The 12,723-nt window shown below is 42.4% G+C and overlaps 1 protein-coding gene across 1 annotated transcript in view; it reads right to left on the bottom strand.

The window, feature by feature from the left end:
• Nucleotides 1-12,723, bottom strand: part of LOC117414329 (butyrophilin subfamily 1 member A1-like) — a 34,841-nt gene that overhangs the window by 5,984 nt on the left and 16,134 nt on the right. Inside the window, exons 5-8 of the mRNA XM_059011979.1 lie at nt 8,141-8,422; nt 7,183-7,290; nt 7,053-7,079; nt 1,755-1,781 (exon numbers count right to left, since the gene is read on the bottom strand). Of these exons, the coding sequence (XP_058867962.1) occupies nt 1,755-1,781; nt 7,053-7,079; nt 7,183-7,290; nt 8,141-8,422 (444 nt within the window). The remainder of the gene's footprint in view (nt 1-1,754; nt 1,782-7,052; nt 7,080-7,182; nt 7,291-8,140; nt 8,423-12,723) is intronic.

Here is a 12,723-nt window from a genome sequence, read left to right as displayed (position 1 = left end):
AATGTGATTGACATGAGATATCCTTGAGCAAGTCGAGTAGATAAATGGTCTGCATGCACACATGGAACAGTGCACTGGACTCACCTCGTGGGCCCAGTTCTGAAGTGATTCTGGTACCTGGTTTCATGTCTGTGCTGTCGCTAGGTGTAGTCATTGGGGAGTGGCCTCATTATCATTTTCAATGGGGAGTGATCTCATTATCATTTTCATTGGGAAGTGATCTCTATCATTTTCATTGGGAAGTGATCTCTATCATTTTCATTGGGAAGTGATCTCATTATCATTTTCATTGGGGAGTGATCTCACTATCATTTTCATTGGGGAGTGATCTCATTATCATTGAGGAGTGATTTCATTATCATTTTCATTGGGGAGTGGCCTCATTATCATTTTCACTGGGGAGTGATCTCATTATCATTTTCATTGGGAAGTGATCTCATTATCATTTTCATTGGGGAGTGATCTCATTATCATGTTCATTGGGGAGTGATCTCATTATCATGTTCATTGGGAAGTGATCTCTATCATTTTCATTGGGGAGTGATCTCACTTTCATTTTCATTGGGGAGTGATCTCATTATCATGTTCATTGGGGAGTGATCTCATTATCATGTTCATTGGGAAGTGATCTCTATCATTTTCATTGGGGAGTGATCTCACTTTCATTTTCATTGGGGAGTGATCTCATTATCATTTTCACTGGGGAGTGATCTCATTATCATTGAAGAGTGATTCCATTATCATTTTCATTGGGGAGTGGCCTCATTATCATTTTCATTGGGGAGTGATCTCTATCATTTTCATTGGGGAGTGATCTCATTATCATTTTCATTGGGGAGTGATCTCATTATCATTTTCATTGGGGAGTGATCTCATTATCATTTTCATTGGGGAGTGATCTCATTATCATTTTCATTGGGGAGTGATCTCTATCATTTTCATTGGGGAGTGATCTCTATCATTTTCATTGGGGAGTGATCTCATTATCATTTTCATTGGGGAGTGATCTCATTATCATTTTCATTGGGGAGTGATCTCATTATCATTTTCATTGGGGAGTGATCTCATTATCATTTTCATTGGGGAGTGGCCTCATTATGATTTTCATTGGGGAGTGATCTCATTATCATTTTCATTGAGGAGTGAGCTCATCCCACTCAGGCGCAGGACGTTCAGGCTCCTCCCTCTTTGGTGCTGGAGATGGCCGGGTCTGGTCTACTTCCCAGAACCACTCTGCAGCGTCCCCCACCAGACCCTGGTTCCATGCCTCTTCATATTGAGGGTCTCCATAGGGGCAGTCCTCTCGAAGGACTGCCCCTATGGAGACCCTTAATATGAACAAGGTATAACATATGTACAAACATATAGCAGTGACATTACTGGAAGTACTACAAGTAGAAGTAAACTCTGTATAAAACTACAGGAATTTAGAGCCTCATTGTATAACACTGGTCAGAACAGATGAACAGACCAAAAGTCGAAATCAGCAAATCCAAATAATATACATCCCTCCTGCTGACAAGACAAGAGCTAACACAGGCACACAGACAGATAGAAGGATAGAAAGCTAACACAGACACACAGACAGATAGAAGGATCAAGAGCTAACACAGGCACACAGACAGATAGAAGGATAGAAAGCTAACACAGACACACAGACAGATAGAAGGATCAAGAGCTGACACAGGCACATAGACAGAAGATCAAAAGCTTTCTGGTAATTCAGAAAATAAAGTTATAAAAACAATTCTTACCAAGTTCCTTACGAAGGCGCTGAACAGCTAAAAAATGAATCAGACAGAACAGGGTGTGGTTATTTCAGCACCAGTACAGATTAAAATGAATCAGACAGAATAGTGTGTGGTTATTTCAGCTCCAGTACAGATTAAAATGAATCAGACAGAACAGTGTGTGGTTATTTCAGCACCAGTACAGATTAAAATGAATCAGACAGAATAGTGTGTGGTTATTTCAGCTCCAGTACAGATTAAAATGAATCAGACAGAACAGGGTGTGGTTATTTCAGCTCCAGCACAGATTAAAATGAATCAGACAGAACAGTGTGTGGTTATTTCAGCACCAGTACAGATTAAAATGAATCAGACAGAACAGTGTGTGGTTATTTCAGCTCCAGTACAGATTAAAATGAATCAGACAGAACAGGGTGTGGTTATTTCAGCTCCAGTACAGATTAAAATGAATCAGACAGAACAGTGTGTGGTTATTTCAGCTCCAGCACAGATTAAAATGAATCAGACAGAACAGTGTGGGGTTATTTCAGGTCCAGCACAGATTAAAATGAATCAGACAGAACAGTGTGTGGTTATTTCAGCACCAGTACAGATTAAAATGAATCAGACAGAATAGTGTGGGGTTATTTCAGCTTCAGTACAGATTAAAATGAATCAGACAGAACAGTGTGTGTTTATTTCAGCTCCAGTACAGATTAAAATGAATTAGACAGAACAGTGTGTGGTTATTTCAGCTCCAGTACAGATTAAAATGAATTAGACAGAACAGTGTGTTGTTATTTCAGCTCCAGTACAGATTAAAATGAATCAGACAGAACAGTGTGTGGTTATTTCAGCTCCAGTACAGATTAAAATGAATCAGACAGAACAGTGTGTGGTTATTTCAGCACCAGTACAGATTAAAATGAATCAGACAGAATGTGTGGGGTTATTTCAGCTTCAGTACAGATTAAAATGAATCAGACAGAACAGTGTGTGGTTATTTCAGCTCCAGTACAGATTAAAATGAATTAGACAGAACAGTGTGTGGTTATTTCAGCACCAGTACAGATTAAAATGAATCAGACAGAACAGTGTGTGGTTATTTCAGCACCAGTACAGATTAAAATGAATCAGACAGAATGTGTGGGGTTATTTCAGCTTCAGTACAGATTAAAATGAATCAGACAGAACAGTGTGTGGTTATTTCAGCTCCAGTACAGATTAAAATGAATCAGACAGAACAGTGTGTGGTTATTTCAGCACCAGTACAGATTAAAATGAATCAGACAGAATAGTGTGGGGTTATTTCAGCTTCAGTACAGATTAAAATGAATCAGACAGAACAGTGTGTGTTTATTTCAGCTCCAGTACAGATTAAAATGAATTAGACAGAACAGTGTGTGGTTATTTCAGCTCCAGTACAGATTAAAATGAATTAGACAGAACAGTGTGTTGTTATTTCAGCTCCAGTACAGATTAAAATGAATCAGACAGAACAGTGTGTGGTTATTTCAGCTCCAGTACAGATTAAAATGAATCAGACAGAACAGTGTGTGGTTATTTCAGCACCAGTACAGATTAAAATGAATCAGACAGAATGTGTGGGGTTATTTCAGCTTCAGTACAGATTAAAATGAATCAGACAGAACAGTGTGTGGTTATTTCAGCTCCAGTACAGATTAAAATGAATTAGACAGAACAGTGTGTGGTTATTTCAGCACCAGTACAGATTAAAATGAATCAGACAGAACAGTGTGTGGTTATTTCAGCACCAGTACAGATTAAAATGAATCAGACAGAATGTGTGGGGTTATTTCAGCTTCAGTACAGATTAAAATGAATCAGACAGAACAGTGTGTTGTTATTTCAGCTCCAGTACAGATTAAAATGAATCAGACAGAACAGTGTGTGGTTATTTCAGCTCCAGTACAGATTAAAATGAATCAGACAGAACAGTGTGTGGTTATTTCAGCACCAGTACAGATTAAAATGAATCAGACAGAATGTGTGGGGTTATTTCAGCTTCAGTACAGATTAAAATGAATCAGACAGAACAGTGTGTGGTTATTTCAGCTCCAGTACAGATTAAAATGAATTAGACAGAACAGTGTGTGGTTATTTCAGCACCAGTACAGATTAAAATGAATCAGACAGAACAGTGTGTGGTTATTTCAGCACCAGTACAGATTAAAATGAATCAGACAGAATGTGTGGGGTTATTTCAGCTTCAGTACAGATTAAAATGAATCAGACAGAACAGTGTGTGTTTATTTCAGCTCCAGTACAGATTAAAATGAATTAGACAGAACAGTGTGTGGTTATTTCAGCTCCAGTACAGATTAAAATGAATTAGACAGAACAGTGTGTTGTTATTTCAGCTCCAGTACAGATTAAAATGAATCAGACAGAACAGTGTGTGGTTATTTCAGCTCCAGTACAGATTAAAATGAATCAGACAGAACAGTGTGTGGTTATTTCAGCACCAGTACAGATTAAAATGAATCAGACAGAATGTGTGGGGTTATTTCAGCTTCAGTACAGATTAAAATGAATCAGACAGAACAGTGTGTGGTTATTTCAGCTCCAGTACAGATTAAAATGAATTAGACAGAACAGTGTGTGGTTATTTCAGCACCAGTACAGATTAAAATGAATCAGACAGAACAGTGTGTGGTTATTTCAGCACCAGTACAGATTAAAATGAATCAGACAGAATGTGTGGGGTTATTTCAGCTTCAGTACAGATTAAAATGAATCAGACAGAACAGTGTGTTGTTATTTCAGCTCCAGTACAGATTAAAATGAATCAGACAGAACAGTGTGTGGTTATTTCAGCTCCAGTACAGATTAAAATGAATCAGACAGAACAGTGTGTGGTTATTTCAGCACCAGTACAGATTAAAATGAATCAGACAGAATGTGTGGGGTTATTTCAGCTTCAGTACAGATTAAAATGAATCAGACAGAACAGTGTGTGGTTATTTCAGATCCAGTACAGATTAAAATGAATTAGACAGAACAGTGTGTGGTTATTTCAGCACCAGTACAGATTAAAATGAATCAGACAGAACAGTGTGTGGTTATTTCAGCACCAGTACAGATTAAAATGAATCAGACAGAATGTGTGGGGTTATTTCAGCTTCAGTACAGATTAAAATGAATCAGACAGAACAGTGTGTGGTTATTTCAGCTCCAGTACAGATTAAAATGAATTAGACAGAACAGTGTGTGGTTATTTCAGCACCAGTACAGATTAAAATGAATCAGACAGAACAGTGTGTGGTTATTTCAGGTCAGGTACAGATTAAATTGCAGTATTAAAAACACAACCAGTTAAATGAACAGGATGTCCATGTGAAAATGAATCTGCTATCTGTGAAGTATATGAAACATACAAACTAAAATTGTTACAATTTTCAACATCCCTCCATGAGGAAATATTTATATTCCTAAGCCTTTGTGTAAATTATTATTTTTTTTTAATTTAAATTTGAATAGATTAATTTAACCAGGAGATTTAATTTATTAATTTATTTAATCAGGTCTTGTTTACAAGATGGTCCTGGAAATAATAAAATAACAATTTGTAATGCTTGGCGATCTGGGGTGACAGGTAAACCTACAATTTACCATTTATTTATTCTCATCAACTCGCTACTAGGACATACTAGAAACTAATTTAAACCACCGCAGAGCTACCTCCTCGGTATTCATTCACTTTTAGATCGTGGGAAAAATAGCTCAAGGGTTTGAACAGCAATGAAGAACAGCATTCCACAAATTAACAAGAGTCCATTCTGTAATTGCATAATATTAGTATTTAAATAGACATTTCATTTAATTAATAAGAGCGCCAACTATTACACACCCTTAAGTACATATTGCACATTCAAGCAACATTAGCACTTATTCAGAGGTAGTAGTTTATATATATATATATATATATATTGCACACAATCAATAACAGTACCTTCAATTGACTTACACCCATCTAACCAAGTATATCATTCAATTAATAAGCACAATCCAATAAATCTGGCACTCAATTAATACACATTTGTCAATAGGCCCACATCTAAATAAACACTGCACATGACTAATAGCAACACCTTCAATTAATAAGCATAATTGTTAATCAATTTGTGCATATTTAAATACATATTGCACAGGACTACTTTGGAATGCATATTAACAAACCCTAAAAAGAAAAAGAACACACATCCTTTATGCTCTATGGTTTACCATTCATTTAAAATGTACCTAACTACAGCTACCTAAATTATTCTACATTAGCACAATTAATGGGTCAAGAGCCCGGTAACTAAGTATATATATATATATATATATATATAAACAAAACCATAAAGCACATAGGACGTTACAGTGCACTGCCGTTTAAAAAATAAAAGTACTGACAACAAGACAAATGCATATATGTTGCAAAACGTATTAATGTTCCTTAAGCTATCTCCCCCAACATCACATAACAGAAAAAAGAGAATAAACAAAGTAATATCTTTGCCAAACGGGGAAGAGCACGTATAATATTTCTTCTGCCAAGTAAAAAGGAAAAAAACGTCCCGAACGATATACCAGAATCTGTCCTTATTTCGGCCAAAACAATAACAAACTCCCGCAACCCGGGAGACCGCAGTAACCAACCAGATAAGTCCCCACGCCGTCCAAGATAGCAACAGTCCCAAGATAACAGCACACAGTACAAAATTAATCGCACATGGTTAGTTGCCCAACCACAACAAAACCCAGCAATACTAATAATAGCTTTGCAGAGTCAAACCCGCTTGAAGCTTGCCGATCCAATTCGCCTGGATGCCATCAACTCCGACACCAACACAGCAGCAATAGCAGTCTCATCACTTGAACCATCAGTACACGTTTCCTCTTGGGATAAACAAAAACCAACAGAACTAAAACCACTGGTTGATCATCCACTTGCGGTTCCCAAATCCATGCTTCTCTTTTTTCTTCTCTAAACCCCATTCCCCCATTTTTAACCTCTGCACCGAAAAGAAATCCTCCAACCACATCCCTCCTTGTTTTCTAGAGAACTACAAAGTTGTAAATATTTAAAGTGACAGTAAGGATTTACACAACACGGAAATATAGGGCACAGCGCTACAAATTGGAATGTATAAAAACAATTATATTTATTATTATTTACTTATTATTTATAATCATTTCTAATGAGTTGGATTTCAGGTCCAGGGATGTCTTTATTTATGGGTGTGGTAGTTTAAGATACTGCTGCAGAAACCTGGAATGGGTTTACAGCATCTCTTCATTAAGTGCTTTACTTACCCATAGGCTCAAACTGTCTCTCCATGGCTAGAAGAAAAACAGAACAGTCCATATTATTGCAAACCTGTTTGACATGTTTAAAATGCACAGAGCTATATGAAATGCCTCATGATAATGATAAAGTTCATACCATCCATTCTTCTCCATTGGATCACCAGCAGAGGAATGGCTCCAATACTGAGAGCTAAAGTCAAGAAGAAAGCCACCATCCATCCAGAGACTCCTGGGAAAAAATCACCTGGAAAACAACACAGCAGCTCAACACACTGGAACACACACACCCCTCCCAACACTGAGACACACCCCCTCATAGTGAGCATTCCACACACCCCTCCCAACACTGAGCCACACCCCTCATAGTGAGCATTCCACACACCCCTCCCAACACTGAGCCACACCCCCTCATAGTGAGCATTCCACACACCCCTCCCAACACTGACCACACCCCCTCATAGTGAGCATTCCACACACCCCTCCCAACACTGACCACACCCCCTCATAGTGAGCATTCCACACACCCCTCCCAACTCTGAACCACACCCCTCATAGTGAGCATTCCACACACCCTTCCCAACACTGAACCACACCCCTCATAGTGAGCATTCCACACACACCTCCCAACTCTGAACCACACCCCTCATAGTGAGCATTCCACACACCCCTCCCAACACTAAACCACACCCCTCATAGTGAGCATTCCACACACCCCTCCCAACACTGACCACACCCCTCATAGTGAGCATTCCACACACCCCTCCCAACACTGAGCCACACCCCTCATAGTGAGCATTCCACACACCCCTCCCAACACTGAACCACACGCCTCATAGTGAGCATTCTACACACCCCACCCAACACTGAGCCACACCCCCTCATAGTGTCCTATCCACACACTCCTGCCTCTGACTGGCTCACTAGTTCATGTGTTTGATTCAGATATTGACTGGTCCACTAGTTCTTGTGTTTGATTCAGATATTGACTGGTCCACTAGTTCATGTGTTTGATTCAGATGTTGATGCCCCATCATGATGACTGTAATCTATGGTCAGTGTCAGACAGGCTCAATCCACAAACATGTGATACTCACTGGATATGTGGAGTTTGGATTCCCAGTCTGGTTTGGGTATTTTACTTCTAACCAGACAAGAGAACACGTTGGACTGTGGTTTGATTTTGATGTAGCTGCTAACACTGCGGAGCCCCTGACTGTCCCTCTGCACTGTTGTGTTGGACAGTGATGTCACATCGTTTCCATCCCTGTCTCTCCAGATCACTTCAGGTTCAGGGTCCCACCCCTCTGATCTGCACACCAGCCGGGTCTGCTCTCCTTCTGTAGAGTCCATAGAGATTGAGGGTTGGGTCCCCAGAGCTGTCAGGGAATAGAGACAGTGAGACACACACAGATAGACTGTCAGGAAATAGACTGTGAGACACACACAGATAGACACACCAGCCGCGTCTGCTCTCCGGGATATGGTGTTGTTTAGATGAAAACATGTTGCAATTCATCATTACTGAAGTCTGTTTTAAAAAGGGAGCTGGCAGCACTTAAAATAAACAAATCCCCAGGGCCTGATGGAATCTGACCAGGAGCCCTCAGGGAAACTAGAGAGCAGATTGTTAAATCAATATGCTATATACTGAACACATCTCGACTATCTACTCTCCTCCCTCCCCTCTCTGTCTACCCCGACTGTCCTGTTGGGTGACTTCAACATCCATCTCTCCAACCCCAGCCACTCTGCTGGATTCCTCCCTCTCCTTCACTCCTTCGACTTCTGTCTCTCTCCGTCCCCTCCTACCCACAAAGCTGGCCGTCAACTGGACCTCACCTTCTCCAGGGCCTGCTGCCCCTCCAACCTCTCTGTCACCCCCCTGGACCTCTCTGATCACTATTTCATCTCTTTTTCTCTGTCTCTCCCCCCTCTCCCTGCTCCTCCTACCCCCACTGTCACCTCTCGCCGTAACCTCCGCTCTCTCTCCCCCTCTGTCCTTGCCTCCACTGCTCTCTCTCACCTCCCTCCTATCGACTCCTTTTCACAACTCTCCGTAGACTCTGCTACCTCCACCCTCTTCTCCTCACTCACCTCCTCCCTCGACTCCCTCTGTCCCCTCACCTCCCGACCTGCTCGCCCCTCCCCTCCCCATCCCTGGCTCTCCTCTGTGCTCCGCTCGGCAAGAATCACACTGCGATCTGCTGAAAAGAAATGGAAGAGAACCAAACTCCCTGCTGCCCTAGACCTTTACCGCACTCTTCTCTCCTCCTTCTCCTCTACTCTCTCCTCTGCTAAATGTGCTTATTTCCAATCTGTAATCCAAGCCTCCACTAACAACCCACGTAAACTATTCTCTGCCTTCTCCTCCCTCCTAAACCCTCCCCCCTCCTCCTCCCTCCTCTATCTCCCCTGATGACTTTGCCTCCTTCTTCTCTTCTAAAATCTCTGATATCCGCAAACTCTTTAACACCTCTCCCTCCCCCGCACCCCCTCCTGCTCCAACCCCTACACCCACTACATCCCCTACTAACTCGCCCTCCCTCTCCACCTTCTTGCCCCTCTCAGACTCTGACCTCTCCTCCCTGCTCCAGGGTCACAAACCCACCACGTGTGCCTTGGACCCCCTCCCCACTCACCTCTTTCAAGCTGCTGCTCCTGCTCTACTCCCCTTCATCTCCTCCCTCCTCAACACCTCTCTACTTTCTGGCATCTTCCCCTCTGCCTTCAAAAAAGCCTCTATCACTCCCCTCCTCAAAAAACCTACCCTCGACCCCACCTCCCTCCAGAGCTACCGTCCTGTCTCCCTCCTACCCTTCCTCTCCAAAACCCTCGAGCGGACTGTACACCGCCAGCTCTCTGCTTTCCTGTCCAACCACTCTCTGCTTGACCCTCTCCAATCTGGCTTCCGCTCTGCTCACTCCACTGAAACCGCCCTTCTGTCTGTCACCAACTCACTTAAGTGTGCCCGAGCTGCCTCTCTCTCCTCTGTCCTAATTCTCCTCGACCTCTCTGCTGCCTTTGACACTGTTGATCACTCTATTCTACTATCATCTCTTGCTGACCTGGGGATCTCTGGCACTGCTCTGGCCTGGTTCTCCTCCTACCTCTCCAACCGCACTTACCAGGTAACCTGGCGTGGAGCAACCTCCACACCTCACCCTCTCTTAACTGGAGTCCCCCAAGGGTCAGTCTTGGGTCCTCTCCTGTTCTCTCTCTACACCCGCTCCCTGGGCCCCCTCATCGCATCCTATGGTTTCTCATACCATTTCTATGCTGATGATGCTCAGATTTTCCTCTCCTTCCCCACCTCTGACTCCACCATCTCCTCCCGTATCTCTACCTGTCTGTCTGCTATTTCCTCCTGGATGCACTCGCATCACCTCAAACTCAACCTCTCTAAATCTGACCTCCTTTTCTTTCCCTCCTCCTCCCCCTCCTCTGATCTCTCTATCTCTGTTCCTCTGGAATCTACCACACTCTCTCCCTCTTCCTCAGCTAAGAACCTTGGAGTCACCCTGGACCCCTGCCTCTCTTATTCCCAGCACATCTCCACTCTGGCACGCACTTGCAGATTCTTCCTGAGCAACATCCGAAGAATCCGACCCTTCCTCACCAACTATGCTACCCAGCTCCTGGTCCAGGCCCTGGTACTCTCCCGCCTAGACTACTGCAACTCCCTCCTGGCTGGCCTCCCTGCGTCCGCCACCCGTCCGCTCCAGCTCATCCAGAACTCTGCTGCTCGCCTGGTGTTCTCTCTACCTCGCTTCGCCCACGCTACTCCACTACTCCGCTCGCTCCACTGGCTCCCGATCACCGCTCGCATCCAGTTCAAGACTCTTGTACTAGCCTACAGATGCCTTGACCAGACTGCACCCAGCTACCTCCAGACCCTCATCTCTCCCTACACCCCCACTCGACCTCTCCGCTCCGCCTGCACTAGAAGACTGGCTCTACCTCCGCTACGCTCCCCTGCCTCCCGAGCCCGCTCCTTCTCCACCCTTGCTCCGCAGTGGTGGAACGACCTTCCTACAGATGTCAGGACTGCCCAGTCCCTGACCACATTCCGGCGCCTCCTTAAGACTCACCTCTTCAAAGAGCACCTGTAGAACTCCTCTGTTTGTATCCTGGGACACTATCACCCTTCATGTAAATGTGCTTTATTTTGCTCTTATCCGCCCCCTATTTTACTGCATTTAATCCTGTACCTCAGAATATTGTAATCTGCCAAGTGTTTAATCTGTAGTATTTTGTACTTAATCATATCCTGATGTAACTATCACTATTTAATCATATCCTGATGTAACTTTCACTATTATCTGCTGTATTATTGAATTGTGGTTTGTCACACTTGAGAATTATTGTATTTCTTGTTCTTATTGTATGACTTATATTGTAACACTTGAATGTATTTGTATTTGCTTGCGATTGTAAGTCGCCCTGGATAAGGGCGTCTGCTAAGAAATAAATAATAATAATCTACAAATAAAGGAGCCATCCCACTGCACTGGAAATTGGCAATGTGTTTCTATATTTAGAAAAGGAGATATCATTTGACCCTGGGAACTACAGACCAATAAGTTTAACATGGAAACTACAATAAGAGCAAAATGGAGGAATATTTATATAGTAACAACATTGGATTTAGAAAGGGTATATCTTGTTTAACTAATTTACTACATTTGTTTCAGTACGTGACTATTAGCGTCAACAATGATAGTGCATACATAATCTGCATTTGACAAAGTACCACACAAAAGACTATACCTAAAGATTAAGTAAGTAGAAATAAATGGTAAAGTAGCAGCAAAGATTGATAACTGGTTACAAGATAGAAAGCAGAGAGTTATAATTAGAGGCCAGGCATCAAACTGGAGTAACATAACAAGGGGTTACCACAGGGATCAGCACTGGTACCATTGCTATTCTTAATTTATATAAATGACCTGGACCAAGATATAATTAGTAAGATGTGCAAATTTGCAGACAACACAAAACTGGCAGGGGTAGCCAACTCCCAATCAGCAACTTTAATAATACAAAGAGATTTAGACAGGATTCAAGCTTGGGCTGACACATGGCAGGTGACATTTTAGTGAATAAATGCAAAGTCTTGCACATAGGGTGCAAAAACATTAGAGGCAAGTACAGCATGAATAGTAACGAAATAGAAAAGGTCTTGGTGGTAGTAGTTGTTGAAAAAGGCAAATATAATGTTAGGTTCCCTTTCAATTCAAGGACGACCAACAACATACTTAGGGGATATGCCTGCTTTTTGGTAGGTTTTTACTGAGCTCTTTATATCAGAGCTGCCGATAGACGCCTCCCTGGGGTGACGTCCTCGGTCCCGCCTACCGAGGAATCAAAATAGTCAGCCCATGGAAGCCATTTCTCGTTTTGCCTCTCAAGATGGTAAGGTAAGACATCTGTGTTTACAACTGAGCATTATGAAAGAGCTTTTCCGAGTTGACTGCATTCATGCTAAAAGCTGGCTTGCCACCTTCCTGGAATCATTGGCTCCATTCTAGCTCTTCTTGTGCTTTCTGTGCATATTTTCACAGCATGTCTCGCTTGCTGTCTTTACTGTTTACTGTCTGTTGTATGTGAGCGACTGCCTTTGCAGTATTATTTAAGTGTGTGTGTGTGTGTTGTCTTTCCAGCCTACACTCTTGGAGAG

The sequence above is a fragment of the Acipenser ruthenus genome, chromosome 43, assembly GCF_902713425.1.
Source record: "Acipenser ruthenus chromosome 43, fAciRut3.2 maternal haplotype, whole genome shotgun sequence".
NCBI lineage: Eukaryota > Metazoa > Chordata > Actinopteri > Acipenseriformes > Acipenseridae > Acipenser > Acipenser ruthenus.
The sequence above is the reverse complement of the archived record's forward strand: the minus strand, read 5'-3'. Positions and strand labels throughout refer to the sequence as shown.